The sequence below is a fragment of the Lissotriton helveticus genome, chromosome 2_1 (genome assembly GCF_964261635.1).
Source record: "Lissotriton helveticus chromosome 2_1, aLisHel1.1, whole genome shotgun sequence".
Lineage (NCBI taxonomy): Eukaryota > Metazoa > Chordata > Amphibia > Caudata > Salamandridae > Lissotriton > Lissotriton helveticus.
Window position 1 is genome coordinate 1,560,885,284 of NC_136059.1, and position 16,194 is coordinate 1,560,901,477.

At 41.2% G+C, this 16,194-nt stretch overlaps 1 protein-coding gene across 5 annotated transcripts in view; it reads left to right on the forward strand.

Moving 5' to 3' along the window:
• Positions 1–16,194, forward strand: part of PAX5 (paired box 5) — a 562,382-nt gene that overhangs the window by 119,591 nt on the left and 426,597 nt on the right. For all 5 annotated transcript variants that reach the window (XM_078676527.1, XM_078676528.1, XM_078676529.1 and 2 more), the window contains exon 4: positions 1,176–1,240. In XM_078676527.1, the coding sequence (XP_078532653.1) occupies positions 1,176–1,240 (65 nt within the window). The remainder of the gene's footprint in view (positions 1–1,175; positions 1,241–16,194) is intronic.

Sequence of the window (16,194 nt, forward strand, 5' to 3'; positions counted from 1 at the left end):
TATTATCCCTTCTCTAAAATTAAAAAAAAAGACAGAGATGATCTTTTTTTCCTCTGTGTAATAAAAATGGAGCAAACTGATTTTTTCTTTAATAACATCTGCAAATTTCTATTACATAGTCTAGAGTTGTTTTGCCAGCCTGTTATCGTTTGTGTCACCCATACTGTCCGAACCAGATAATGGTGGCCCTATACAGAAACCTTGCAAGGAAAAAAATTTACTCCCTTGGACTCATGTTGGTTGCTCATTTTGTTGTTGATTGGGGCGTTCTTTGCTGTATTTATAGAAGAATAAGAGAAAATATATTTTTGCATTTTCCAAATGTGAGAAAGCTATTACTAAGTTTGAGGCAAATAAGTGCATTCACATTTTTTGAGGCTATTCATGGACATGGATATTTCTGTAAACATCTCTAAACACACATAACACGATTCATATGCAGAGTGATATATTACATCTGTAATATTCACCCAATTAACTTTCTACGCCCTGGTGCAAATTCCTTCTAAAACAACTTGAGATAGAAATTGTTTGCTTCATTTAGATCAGCTTAATTTAATAATTGTGCTTAACCACTTATGTATTTTGCACCAGGGCGCTGTTTCTTCCGTGTGCCCTCCGAATTCTCATATTTTTCTAACTGGGCTGATGGAAATTATGCAATGCAGAATTACAAAAATATTGGCAGCCGTATAATAGAAACACGCATGGCGTAACCTAAAATGGCGGAGTCCCTCTGCATAATGTGACGAGTGGCCCCTGAATCTCCGTGTCTCACATATTCCGAGGCTTTTTTTCTGGGGGTTTTTAGGCACATTTATAAAGCGCATGGTTACACTTGGCCAGTGTGGCTTTGCGCCTTAATGAGGGCCCCATGAAGGTTTCATGGCCCCTGAAGTGTTTGGGCCTTCCCTGCGCCCATGCGGTACAAGGGCCTGCATAACGTACAGGAGGACGGTCACGGTTGAGGGAAAATCAGTTTGTTCCATTTTGAATTGAAAGGCGCCTCCTTCTTTCACAGTTGAAAGCGCAGCTCTAGCGTTACAGTCCCAATAAATAGGCCAGGCCCTTGGCGCGTGGTATCGCTTCGGTATTGATTTCCCTACCTCAATTGTTTCTGTTCTCATGCACGCGCAATCGCTAAATGGATTTGTTTTTTTCTCCTTTGCATACAGGATTATCCGGACAAAGGTACAGCAGCCACCCAACCAGCAAGTTCCGCCCTCTGGCCACAGCATAGGTGAGAGAAACTTATTCTAATTACACCCTCATTGAAACGGGGAACTACCTGCGAACTTTTAATCAATCTTACGGACAGATAATTCTGCATAAAACACTCCAGCACACTCGTCCTCAAGCGCCGCCTTTGTCAGCCTGCCACGCTGTAGCATGGTAAATGAACTTTCTAAATACCGCTAAAAGGTTTTGAATTTTGCTGATTATCATGATAAATAGCTTTTGCCATGAAACAGAAAATGGAAATCTAAACCGAAAAAAAAGCCCCGCTAATAGGGTTCCATAGAATATTGGATAATTAAAGTAATAAATCACAAAAGAGGGACTTATTCATAACATTTTCTGCATCATTAGTCGGTAAGTAGGTTTAAAGGTGTTTTTTTCCTTCTTTTAATTTGTCAACCGTGGCTTCCACCTTGCCGTGTCTGGTGGGTGGTCTTGTGTGGAGAGGTGACATCATTTTCACAACTATTCTCTTTCGTCTACCTCGTCTGTTGCTGCTATGTTTTGCAGGCCCCCTGACATCCTGCGGGAGTGGACATAGTTATACTGCTAAAGTTTTTTGGATAAGCTAACTCAACCCCAACGGCCACTTTTAGGCTTTTTTTCAGACTTTATAGTCGGATAGCTTTGTAAAACTTTTAAATGTTTTTGATAATGTTATCTGTTTTTCCCCAAAATAATGTCAGCACGACAAAGAAGTCCAGAGTGTACAAAAAGTGATGGAACATTTATGCCTTTTAGGAATTCATATAGGCTTCCATAAGGATGCCTGGACGCCTATGGCAGTCATACATTTCCAGGAGTACTGCTGCAAAACATTTGTAAATTCATATTTCAGACAGTTCATATTGTACCTGTAATATAATTATGCATGGGTGATTGTCATCATCTTTGTGCTTTTTTAAATGTTTCTGCACGGGGAAACTCCTACCATTGTTGGAGCTGTTCCCTTGCATTTTCCTCCCTGGAAAGTGATTTAATTCTTCCCTAGACGAGAGTAAATTTATAAACGTTTCCAGGCATGAGAGTGATTGAAAAAGAGTTACATTTAGGCAAATGTGTGCATGTCTACAAACTCACAGTGCATATATGGCCTGGAAGTCCTTCCCTTAAAAGTAAGATATCAAAATCCTGACCAATCCTAACGCATGTTCTGCCCTGCCTCTGTGCAGGGCCTGTGCCAATTGTAATCCTGATAAAGTGAGATAATCCTCCACCAAGAAGCCACTTAGAGTGGCTTCAAAAGGCCTCTAACTTAGCTTTGCTACAATGTCGTCATGGGATCTGCCACAGCGGAGGTTCCTATACATATCTTAAAAGGTTGTGTCTGGTGGAACGTGAAATGGCACAATAAAATGTCTGCCTCTGCTCATTCCTAGTTGAGGACGGTGATAGCCATATGTAGACCAACCACAAAGAAATCAGAGACAGACATTTTCTTGCGCAATTTCACCATCAGGCGCTAACTCTCAAGATATATATAGGGAACTCCACTGTGGCAGATCCAAGGATGACATTCATCTGGGGGTGCAGTCATCACTGGAAGTAAAATAAAAAATGGAAAAAGAGATACTGTGATTCTCACAAAGCAGGCAGTGGCCAGAAATAAAAATATTTGGTGATTGCTGGAAGCTTAGAAAAGGCAGGAGTTGTAAGCCGGTGATGTCCTATCATACTTTGTGAGGGTCTATTTTATCCCATGGCAGGATCAAACCTTGCAAAGGTGGCTAGCTAAGCTGATAAAAAATGACAAAGGATTACTGAAGCTGTTTGGGGACTGCTCGAATGGAGCATTAGACTCTTAGAAACAAATGCCTGTGCTTCAATCTGAGTGTCAAGTTGAGGATTTTCAATCTAATTTGTCCTTACTGCATACAACTTTTAAATATGGTTGTTTTTCTGTCATTACCCCACTCCCATTGTCAATTGTGTTAAAGAAAATAAGTGCCAGGGCCCAAACCTTTTCTTAGGAGGTCACCACCCATTGTTGGCGCTGGCTACTGCTGTCCCTGGTGTCATCGCTTTAGTTTTCTTCTGTCTTAGTGTCATAAAGCGTAATGTGCTATTTCTGGTTTGCATCACCAGTGCAATGTTTTTGCAACATCACCAATTTGACCTGAGATTGTTTTGGTGCTACAATAGAAGCACTAACTCATCACAGCTCATATATCACATTTAGTAGGAACGGCATAATCTGTGCCCCGGTAATATTATTGAGGCAGGATTGTGTTTGCCAATCAATTCTCCTGTGTAGGATAGCCAACACAGTTGTATATGTACTGACACGCACTGGTCAGTCCTGTTTCCATTTCTATTGTGCCAGGCATGCATTCTTAAATGGTCCGAAACTGACCGTACGCGGTTCCTTCCCTTTGGGCCAGCGAGCATTGTGGTATGGTTGTACCCTCATTCTGCTCTCCAGCAGCAGTTATCCTCACTCCCCTCAACATATGCAGGTTAATACCCTATTCGGTGGAATGCCATTGCAGACCCCACATGGTTCCACAGTGAGCTAGTGTATACAGCATGGTTTAATGCATGGGCTGCTCACTACATGAAGCATTCTTCTTCCTTGCTGGTTTAATTTTTTTTTCTAAATTCTTTCCTCTTTTTTTTCCCCATGTTTTTTCCTTTTCCTCTCCATTTTCTCCTTGACTCTACAGGCTCCCTTTTTGATCAATGTACCAGTTATCCAGGCATGTATTATTATGTCCTGATAATGATCCAATAACTTTAGGTGAATCGAAATGTCGCTGACCTAGATACTCTGACCCTATTGATTATGTATACTTTATTTTGGGTGTGGTTGTGTTATTGTTGCATATATTTGTGACTTGTAGTCTTAATTTTTTTCATATCTCATTGTTACCTGTGCGTTTGTCTGATACCTGAAGTAGGGTGCCCCATGGGGGTGCGTACCCCGACAGCTCATTTTAATCATATCAATAATTGTATTTATTTTATACAGTTGATTGAACACTACCTGGGCATTGTTCTTTCCCCCGGTGTATTTTTTAATAAATTGCTGTTTAGGGGCCTCTGTTCTTCATAAACTTCTTGGAGGCATGACATCTCTCTTGTACCAAGACAGACAACAATTTCTTCATTTAGTCTTTTACTACTGGGCTCTCACCCTCCCATGGTCGTAAGAAATATTCCTCAGCTCTTAAACAGTGTCATATGTTCAGTAACATAGTCCTGACAAGACTGAGAAACCAGACCTCTGCAGAAGCGCACCACATAGAGTGTTGTAGTCTACTGACAGGGCCACACCAATTGTTAAATGCCCTGTCCCCAAATGATAGGCCCACTGGCAAAGTACTATGCTACTATTAGATCATTCCATGTTAGGTTGAAAGCACCTAATTAAACAGAGATACACATAGAGAAACATTGACATTTTGGAACTAAACTGGTCCTTCTTAGCTTCATACCATCCCATTGTATTAAATAGAGTGCCCAACATTCTATGGTTCTAGTGAAGCCCGATAGTCATTAGCATTGAGCTATCTGGATCGTTAAATTCCTGAGCCGCATACAAGTGCATATTACGAGCAGAGGGCCGTTATTGAACGGTGGAGCTCAAGGCCGCAGAACTATAAAGCTACTAGAATATTGAGTGTAGACATGGTGCCGGATTCACAAAGGGCCTTTGAACTCTTGGCTGAGCCGTGGTTGGGGGCCTGCCCTTGTGACAGAACCTCCGCATTGAGAAACTGCAATCCAGAGGTCCTGTCTTTAGTGCGGGGCCCGCCACAAATGCAGAGCTCTTGGTGAATCGAGCCCTTAGTGTACAACTGAGCGTAGACTGTTCCAATTGACACAGGAAAAAATAGATAGATCAGTGTTGAAACTTCAGAGCAGAAAGTCAATAATGGCCATTGTTGTTGTTATGTTATGTGTATTTGAAAAGTACACTATCACCCTCAAAGGTATCCTGGTGTTGAGCAGGTGTGTGTGCCTAGCCCTGCCTATGGTAGGTTGGTTAATTGAAAAGCCAGGCCTTCAGCTTCTCCCAAATTCAAGAAAAGAGGGTGAGGCTTTGATGTGGAGTCGGAGGCTCTTCCATGCTTTAAGAGTGATGCGAGAGAACCCTCGTACTCCTGATCTGGTTCTGTGTATGCATGGGATGTGTTTCAAGTATGAGTCATTTGGAGCAGAGGTGTCTGGGTGGTTGGTGGAAGGAACTGTTCAGGTAGGTGAGGCCGGGAAGGAGGGAGATGCAATTGTTCCAGTAGGCGAGGCCGGGAGGGAAGGAGATGCAACTGTTTAGGTAGGTGAGGCCGGGAAGGAAGGAGATGCAGCTGTTCAGTAGGTGAGGCCGGGAAGGAGTGAGATGCAACTGTTCAGGTAGGTGAGGCTGGGGAGGAGGGAGATGCAACTGTTCATGTAGGTGAGGTGGGGAGGGAAGGCGATGCAACTGTTCAGGTAGGTGAGGCCGGGAGGAAAGGAGATGCAACTGTTCAGGTAGGTGAGGCCAGGAAGGAGGGAGATGCAACTGTTCAGGTAGGTGAGGCCGGGAAGGAAGGAGATGCAACTGTTCAGGTAGGTGAGGCCGGGAGGAAAGGAGATGCAACTGTTCAGGTAGGTGAGGCCAGGAAGGAGGGAGATGCAATTGTTCCGGTAGGTGAGGCCTGAGTTGTGTATTGCCTTATTCACCCAGCATTCCAGTGTTGTAATATAGTCTTATAGCCTGCTGCTGAGGGCTGTACTGGTTGTTTAAGGACCTGACCCAGAGTTATTGGCACGAGCCGCAAGTGAAGGCCTATAATAAGGGAGACAATCTTAAACAACGGGTATAGCCCTAGGCAGAAGAGCTATAATGCTACTAGAACATTCCACTCGCAGGGCAGAGTGTTTTGAAATGAAAAGGGATAAACAGAAAGACACACATTGGAACGGTGGAGCAGAAGGTCTGCACCAGCCATTAGTGGCCAAGAGCGACTCCACTGTCTTTAGTGGAGGCTTCAACATTCCATGTTTAAACCTTTGTTCCAGACCTGGAATGTATCTTCTTCATAGCTACAGTCTCCTAAGGTCTCTGGTAAGGAGGTGAAGGGACGAGTGATTTCTGCAAAACCCAACTGAGTTCCCTTTACTTCGGAAATGTACATGAAATGAAGAGGTAACCTAAGTATTTTGATGTAGAGTGGTATTAAAGCGCAAAGGGTATTCGCTTGTTATAAAATTAAATGAATTTGTACTTATACCCCAACCGGGGTTTCCTGGCGCTGTACGTATACCACTGTGGAGCCCTTCCTGGCTTTTCCCTGTGAAATGTCCACTCCTGGGCACCCCCAAGGTGAAGCCAGGCATCCCAGCGCTGTTGGGGCCGTTGTGGAGATTAAGCAAGCTATTGCCTAGAGTGACCCATGATTAGAAAAGGCACTGAGGCGAGAATTATCAGGTCCGAGGAAATTGAGCCCAAGACCCGCCGAGGCGGGAATTGAACCCTGGTCCCGGGCCAGACCTCTGCATCAGGGTCTGCCGCTCTAACCATTGAGCCACACTTATCTGCTTGTTATGTTGCTTGGTTTCTCTGGTTTCTCAAATGTGAATTGGGGCAGATTAAACAAGTTTAGTGTTGGCATTATTTTTGACTACCTGATAAGATATGAGATAAAATGGCCTTTGCAGGCTCGGGGTGTTGGTGTTAGCCACAAGAAAGTATGAGGGAATGTGCCCCTACCAAAGTAAATTTGTCAATAAAGCAGTCAGAAAAATCCATTAGATAAGCATTCTCGAGAGAAAATATAAATTAGAAATTATGAAAGTTTATTAAATAATTCAAAGTGCATTACTGAAGATTAAATATAGTCAGTCTCAAATCAGTTAAAAGTGCATTTAGGGAATAAGAATAAGGCTCAGTCAGATGCAGTAAAAATATCATAATTAATCTAAGTCCTAAGCATGAGACAAGCTGACAAGGATTTCCCCTCTTAGAATCAAGAGGTGTTTTATGGCTTACCTTCAAAATGAACCATTTTTATTTTAAAAATACACAATGAAATCACATAGCATTAATTGAACACAATGTGGCAAGGCTCAGCCAATCATAATGCAGAATTAGATGCAAAAATATCAAGCAGCATCTCCTAAATATATATTTATGAATCCCCTCTTCAAGAAATAGATAAATAAAATCTAGTTACACATAAAAGAATAGCCGACTCACATAACGAATAGGCCCACATAATAGATAGGAAAGGCCTTAAATAGTTAATTATGGCAAAAAAGTTTCCTGCGGAGTTCTTCGAGAACAGCATGTAAACAAAAAGCATTTCATTGGTGCACATCTTGCTACGTGCGGTGAAAGGAGAAATAAAAACACAATATGCAGCCATGTTGCATTCAAGATTCAAAATGGGGTCAGGCCTAGTTTGAGCGAAGTTTAACCATGCACAGGAAAATACAGTTTTGTAACGTGCAGTGAAATCGTTTTTGATGTCAAATGTTCAGGACGCCAGACAAACTATTAGTTAATCGGAATACATAAAACATCTTTATCACTAGCAGTGCTTGTTTGATTACGCGGAGAGGGGCCAGCAAATGTGATGTTTTTGCCAAAATGTAATAGTTTGCCTTTTAATGGCCAATATTTGGCTACCTTAGTCAAACTTCACTATGTTGACTTCGAAGGGACCACTGTCTGTCAACAAATATGGACACTGTGAAATCAGTAGCCTGTTAGAAACTATGTCAATTTAAACACAGGCTTAAGTGTCAGTGGCCTCAGGCTTGCCCTCATTGGGTTTGAAATTCCCATATAATGCTTGTAGTCCGTTAATGAAATGACTTCAGTAAGTTTTGGAACCTTTGAATTAATCCTAGTTGCAGTTTAACCCAGGATACTGAGAAATAGTTGGACCACAATACAGAGAAGGATAAAAGCCAATACTTGGATTGCCACCCACAATTTACACTGTTGTTTTTTAATTTTTGTAATTGTATTTGTTTTCAATAACAACCATGTGGTATTGAAAATGGTACAACAAATACATGAAGGACATGTACACAATACACGGTTATTCAAGCAGTAGTAAACCCGTTTGAGAAAGACAGCATAGGTGGAACAAAGTATTACAACATACAAATAAAGCACCAACATATCCACTCCCAGTCTGTTTCAGATTTATGTCGATAGGCCCTAGCGCTCGTGAGTCGTGCTGATGGAGAGTCTTTCGATCCCATCTATCAGGCCCAATCCATAGGCGTCTATCCAGCTTCCCCACACCTTGATGAATTTCTGCGGGCTCCCCTACTGTGGTAAGTAACCCTCTGTGTAGCCATATTGAGGTCCATTCATCTCTTCCATTCTTGGATAGTGGGCACTTCTGCCACTCTCCAGTGCCTGGCTATTGCTTGTTTAGCCACAAATAGGCCCAGGGCACTTAATGTGAGTTGTGGACGTGGAACGTCTATGTTATTCGGGATGCCCAATAATATATATTTGTGGTCTATCGGGATGATGACTTGAGGATGTCACTAAGTTCTATGAGAATCTCTGACCAGCATGCCTGGACATGGGGACGCCCCTATTTTTTGTGAAACAAATCACCTCTTGCTTTATGGCAACGCAAGGGTATGTTACCATTACAACGAAACTTTTACAACGGACTACTTTTACAACGCAACTTTTACAACGCAGGAACCATTACAACGAACTACCATTACAACGCATTTTTTTAGAACGCAATACTTTTAGAACGCAATACCTTTACAACGTAAGTATATTATTATAGTAAAAATGTTATAAGTTTGGGTTTTTGGGTAAAGGGGTATTTTTAGGGTTCAGGGCCAGGTTTGGGTTTTTGGGTAAAGGGTTATTTTTAGGGTTCAGGGCTAGGTTTGGGTTTTTGGGTAAAGGGGTATTTTTAGGGTTCAGGGCAAGGTTTGGGGTTTTGGGTAAAGGGGTATTTTTAGGGTTCAGGGCTAGGTTTGGGTTTTTGGGTAAAGGGGTATTTTTAGGGTTCAGGGCCAGGTTTGGGTTTTTGGGTAAAGGGGTATTTTTAGGGTTCAGGGCTAGGTTTGGGTTTTTGGGTAAAGGGGTATTTTTAGGGTTCAGGGCAAGGTTTGGGTTTTTGGGTAAAGGGGTATTTTTAGGGTTCAGGGCTAGGTTTGGGTTTTTGGATAAAGGGGTATTTTTAGGGTTCAGGGCTAGGTTTGGGTTTTTGGGTAAAGGGGTATTTTTAGGGTTCAGGGCAAGGTTTGGGTTTTTGAGTAAAGGGGTATTTTTAGGGTTCAGGGCTAGGTTTGGGTTTTTGGGTAAAGGGGTATTTTTAGGGTTCAGAGCAAGGTTTGGGTTTTTGGGTAAAGGGGTATTTTTAGGGTTCAGGGCTAAGTTTGGGTTTTTGGGTAAAAGGGTATTTTTAGGGTTCAGGGCTAGGTTTGGGTTTTTGGGTAAAGGGGTATTTTTAGGGTTCAGGGCAAGGTTTGGGTTTTTGAGTAAAGGGGTATTTTTAGGGTTCAGGGCTAGGTTTGGGTTTTTGGGTAAAGGGGTATTTTTAGGGTTCAGGGCAAGGTTTGGGTTTTTGGGTAAAGGGGTATTTTTAGGGTTCAGGGCTAAGTTTGGGTTTTGGGGTAAAGGGGTATTTTTAGGGTTCAGGGCCAGGTTTGGGTTTTGGGGTACATGGATACAGGGTAAAAAAAATTATAATATTACATTAAAATAAATTATATTAATTTTAATTAATTACATTTAAAAAAAATATTATATAATTACCAATACAAGGATACAGGGTAAAAATAAAATAAAAATAATATTAAATTAAAATAAATTATATTAAATTTAATTAATGACATTTTAAAAAATATTATATACTTACCAATACTTACGTTGTAAAGGTATTGCGTTGTAAAAGTATTGCGTTGTAAAAAAATGCGTTGTAATGGTAATTGGTTGTAATGGTTCCTGCGTTGTAAAAATAGCGTTGTAAAGGTGTGCGTTGTTAAAGTATGCGTTATAACGTCATACATCCCAACGCAAGCATGTCGGGGCTGTTGCCCTGCCAATGGTATGTAATCTGTATCCGTCGTAATAAACCCTGTGTAAGATTTTATGCTGGGTCAGTCACAGTTGGGATTTTATTGCTATCCCTCTGTTGTGCATCAATACAGCTTCCCAGTCAATGTCCTCAAGTTCTCCTTTATCTCGCTCCCATCTCCCGCAAAGTTGAACCAAATTGTCAGGCATATTATTATGTAATGCCATGTATGTGAGGGACACCGCTCCCCTTATCAGTTCTTCTTGTAATAGTCTCCCTTCCAGTGTGGCATAAATATCTCAGAGCCTATCAGTCCTTCCGCTAACTAGACTTGTCTCAGTTGGGCATATTTAAGAAACTGGGACTGGTGCAGATTGCCTTCTGTGTGAAACGTTGCAAAGGGTTTGAACTCTTCATGTTCCAAAACATCTCAGACCATCAAGAATGAGAAAACATTGTGGGCACAAATCCCCCTCTGCCCAGCTGCACTCATAAATAATCATAAAGAGCTCACAAACATAAAAACATCAAATATCTGGCTTTCTGAACTAATAAAAGGCTACTATGCTGGTTGCTCCTAGTCGTAGTGCAGACTCTTTCCAAGTGAGATTGTCTTGACACATCTCACCAATCAAGTGATGGTATGAATGGGTAAAATCTGGTCTGACTCTATTGTCTGTTTAATGTGTTGTCACATTATATAGGGGTCTGTAAATGAAAAGTTGCCTTACATTTATGTGTAGTATACACCCTGAAACAGCACATCACGGGGTGTTTATGGGTATTAAGTTTACTCGTCAACTATGGAATGCGCTCTGTGTTACTTAATGCTCATATTATCCTGTTCCCTATGTAGATCAATGTTAAACCTTTCCAATAGTGTCCCCAATTGGTGATCAATTTCCATGTGCTCACCGTTATACAAAAGCTAATTAATGTCTTTACATTTGCTTGATTGTTGTTTGCTAAGCCACATCTTGAAAAATGAAGAAGTGATTCACTAAATAAAGTATAAAAGATAAAATATTGAGTAGCGTTCAGATCCTAAAAGACAATATGACCAGTCACTCAACACCTCACTTTACACAGAGGTCATCAAAACAAATTCCCAGCATGATCACTTCAGCACAGTAAAATGTAATCTGCACATTGCATACTGGGATGTCACACTATGTCCCTCCCCACCTCCCAACACAAAACATCTACCACTGTTTAAAGTGAAGTGGCACAGCTGTTTTCCAACCGCAGCTCTGAGCTGTGGCAGGCCAACATGGATGACAAATGTTGCACAGAGGAAGCCCAGATATTCTGGTAACATTAGACCTCCGCAAGGATGCAAATTGATAATCAAACATTGGGACAATGTGGCCTTGACTTGGTAATCCCCCTTAAAAAGGTTCCACAAGAATGACGCCGGATTTAGGCCTTCATCCTGCTTAGTATTCTGTGATTCTCCAAAGCCTGATTCTCTTTTTGTCTACTGCCGCCTCTGCGGGGTCAGCATGACGGGTTTAACACAACAGGCTCACTGAAGCGCGATGATACTTTGACTGCCAAGGCCAACATCTTAGCAGTCATAAGAAGCAAGAAGCCTTTTGTAGGTTGCTCCTGTGCTTTCCCTTTTGGTTGTGCCTCGACAAACTTGCAGCGGGCTCGTCATGCTGCAGCAGAACAGCCACCCAAGCCACCTCCTTAGCTTATCTCAGCTTACCTATCTTTGGTGTCTTAGCACTGTGTGCTGCTGATGGTCAGAAAGTCAGTGACGGTGACCATGACATGGAGGACAGTCTCAAATAAATACTTCTGCCCTTTATAAACTGGATAAGGAGATATACATTCTGGAAGAAATATCTCATGTGTCCCTAGCATTGATCCTCTATATATCAGAACCTATTAATGGCCATCTATTCCGCTCCTGCCATTATCACTTCACAGAGCCTGTGGATAACATATCATGCAAGCCTTGGTTTCATCAACCCTTTTATTACCTCACAAACAAATAATTGCTAATAAAAGCTGTGAAAATTCTTAAAGGCTAGAGTGATAGAAAAAAAGTAATTCACAGCAGTTAGCAATGGAGGGAAACAAAATGGAAAGAGGTTAGTGGGTAGAAAATAAGCAATATAAGAGAGGAAGAGCGACATCAGTAGGAACAGGGAACTACATCCACCAGTGATCTATAAATCACAGGATTCATTGGGCATAGAGTCGTTCAGGTTTTCATGCACTGTCCACCTATTTCTTAAATAAGAGACAAGAGCTGCGGTTTTGTGAAGCCGAGATGCGGTATGCCACCAGTAGACAAATGATCATTCCCGGTCACAGTTGATACTCAAATGACTCCCAAAAAGTATGACAAACGATATTTTAAATAGCCTAATGTTATTTGACCAGATGCAGAAAACAGTCTGCAATGTCCTTAGTAGTCCTAAAACCCACATTTTCAGTACATTTGTTTTGGGAATTCACAAAGAGTTCAGAAATATTCCTGGGAATCTGTAATTATTGTAAATTTCCAGGAGTACACACAGGCATGATTGTTTTGGCGTACTGAATATAGGTTTGAATATTTTTAAAGCATCTGTGTCAATGCTGAAGTGCATTTGCACCTGCGACTTATTTTTGTTTCTCTCTGGGAAAAAACTATTTTTCACAGCCATTAAATTACCTTTTCTTCAGCCCCCACCCGTTTTTGCCTCTGTTCTTCCCTAGTTCACCATGAGCAGGGATGTAATTAGAATCTTGACAGGAATACATCTAAGAGCATTGTCACAGTGGGAAAGCATCTGCATAAGGTTTGTGAATGTCCACAGGTTTGGGTGTTACCGCTTTCTAAGGAGACCTCACCCTGGATCTCCCCTAAATACGCCTTCGTGTGCAAGTTTGCTTACTCTGAAAATTCACCACACTGATGGAATTGTTCATGTGGGGAAATCCATTGATGGGTGCAGATTCACTTTCTGTAAAATATATATGAAGCCCAGCTCTACACCAAGTTTCCGCTGCATTTTTAGGTCACCAGCTCGGAGTTTCAAACTGGTTTATTATTGATTAATTTAAAATTAACAAAAGTGGATTTAATAGAGAAACGGTATTCTGAAAATCCCCATCAAGTCATAGGTAGCGATTACACAATATATTTGTATATAGGCACTTTAAATTTTATATGAATTTCACAGTTATCGCTAGGTTGTTATTTAGTGTTGGAAAACAGTGTTGAAACTCCGTATGCACTGCAGTTGATTTGTTGTAACTGTTTACCCTGACATTCCCCAAAAATCATAATATCCAGACTCAGTAGTTTACTAAAAAATAGTATGAATGCTTGGTGACATTTGTGGTGCAATGACTTTCAGAGACTTGGTAGGATCTATCTGTTGTATCTTATGTTTTCCTGCTGCAGGACAGCTGCTCCTGATGGGGTTATCATTATATCTTATTATTTAACATCTTAACTTAAATAAAGTAACTTGAATAATCGATCTTGCAATATCCATCTTCTTTCTGATTACATCACTATCCTTAAGTTGTAGCTGACACTACAAGGTGAAAAGCTGGATTCTACATTGTGGAAAGCTGAGTTCTACCTTCATCCAGGATAAAACACCGAGAGCTATCAAAGCCACTTTATTTCCTACAAATTGTAAACATGTGTAAAGTACAAACCACTGTATGGTGTGAGTTCTAGTACTTTCCCAATGAGATGTTCCCTGCACATCACATTCTGGTTTAGAAATTGAGAATTGCAAGTGCACGTGCAAGTTCTATGTGCAGCACTCCATGATGAAGAAGTTCCTACTTTGACAAAACTGATCTGTATATCTCATGACAAAATTGCTACAACCACTACATCCACCTAACCACTACACTGCGAGTTAAATGGGTAATTGGTATTAATACGTTAAGCATGTAATTGGCACTATTCAGAATATTGATGACATGCTTACCCTGTCTTGGATGCAATATTTCAGGCAGTTATTTCCAAGCTCAATGTAGTGACATAAAACCATGTGTGTAAGTACTCATAAAAGATAGGTCTGTGCTGTAGCACATTTCTGACAACATGTAAGAAAAATCCCTTTTAATGGAAAGTCTGCGGGGCTTCTGGATATATCCCTATCGCAAAGAGACCATAACTGGGAAATGAGTCTGTGGTTGTTGACAAAGACAATTTTTTTATAACTTACCCACACAACAGGAACGAAACATGACAAGCATAAAAAAGGATATGCTAATAACGTTAATACCCCTAACAAGTTGGCAGTAGTTACCTGAGACCACCATTGTTTGATTTTTTGGGTAAGAATCTGGGACCATTCTGCACTGTTCTGGCATAAATGTTGATATTAATAATATCAGTGCTCAAATCTCAATTTCAAATAAATGAAAATTTTTAATAAGCGCAATTCAAATAAAGGATGAACAGTCTTTTTTGCCAGATTATTTAAAATCATTACAATATACATCAGCTCAATGTTAAAACCAATCAGTAATAAAAACTGTGTCAACCCATACAAACAAACAACCTTTATGGTCGAGGTTCCCAAAGATCATCTTTTCGAACGGTGTGGTGAGGGATGGACAGTTCAGACCACAACATAAAGTGCTAGTGCATATCAAGTAATCTGCATTGAGGATCTTAAATATCCCTTATTTTATTAAGGTTTACCGATGAAGTAAAGTGCATGTATGACCAGCGTGTTATAACATGTGCAAACACAACATTACAAAGGGATGGGTCAGATTCTCCCACTAAATGGCCCTTAAATGGGGTTGTTATGAGGGTGCTACTGATTGGACTGAGACAAAGTGCCGGTAAGACTACTACAAACAGTTGGGTGATTTCATTATGGCTCAGTAAAGTGCCAGTACACGGATAAAGGATTTGTGGCTCGATAAGTCCTCTCCCCCAGGGGTGCAGACCTAGCCTTCAAGGTTTTCATCCTTGTTGGTAGAGACCCATGCTGCTTTAGGCTTCACGGTGTTCAGGTCGGTAGACAGCCTTGGGACACATAAGGGTCTGTAAAGTTTTTACTGCACCAGGTGCTTGGTTGCATGGATCAGGAACCTGGTTGCCCTACTAGACAATTGAATTATGCCATTTATGAGTGCAATGACTGCGGGCAACAGGACCTGATTTGAAGGGCCCTTAAATGCAGTTCATAACTATTTTTGCCTAACAGATAGAAGGCCCGGATACACGCAAGCTAGATGGAGCATGCTTTCTTGGGTATATCCACATAGGCGGCAATGGCTAGTGGACCAAGACTGTTTCCAAGTGGGGACAGCTTCCTTTGATAGAAATTCACCTAGGGGAAAGAGGAGCACAGCATGTTTCATGGCTACTGAGAAATTAGAGAATTCAAATAGAAATGTAGCTTTCCATAATTGTGAACAGATGTTGACTGTGAAAAACTACAGTCATTAAACTAACCCCATAGATACTTTCGTGTGCATCAGAGAAGAGAGGTGGGGCTGGCTGGCATTACCAGCAGTGTTTTTGCAAATTGTATTAAGTAATACTGCGTGCTTCCAATAGAGGGCAAAAGGGTCTGGAGCTATTTCTTTTCGTTCTTAAATGTCAGGCTGGCTGATTGATATCTAGTGGACAACATCCACACAGCACTGGCACCACACAAATCTCAAACTCCCAAAAATTCGACAGTTCATGGCGGAGACACTTCATTACAATGCGATTTTGGGGTGTTTGTATGTATAGTTTGGTTGTAAAATGTTCGTTATTTTGTTTAACCCCTTCCACACTCATGACGAGCTGGGCTCGTCATGAAGTAGCATCCTCGCACGCTCATGACGAGCCCAGCTCGTCATGATGGGTGGGATTTACAAATTCTCAGCACAGGAGGGGAATATGCTGAGCATCCATGGGGTTAACCAAGCACCCCCTTTTTTTACTTGCTTTTCAATAAAATGTGAATAGTGTCTCAAAGGTCAGTACTTTCAAGCATTGCCT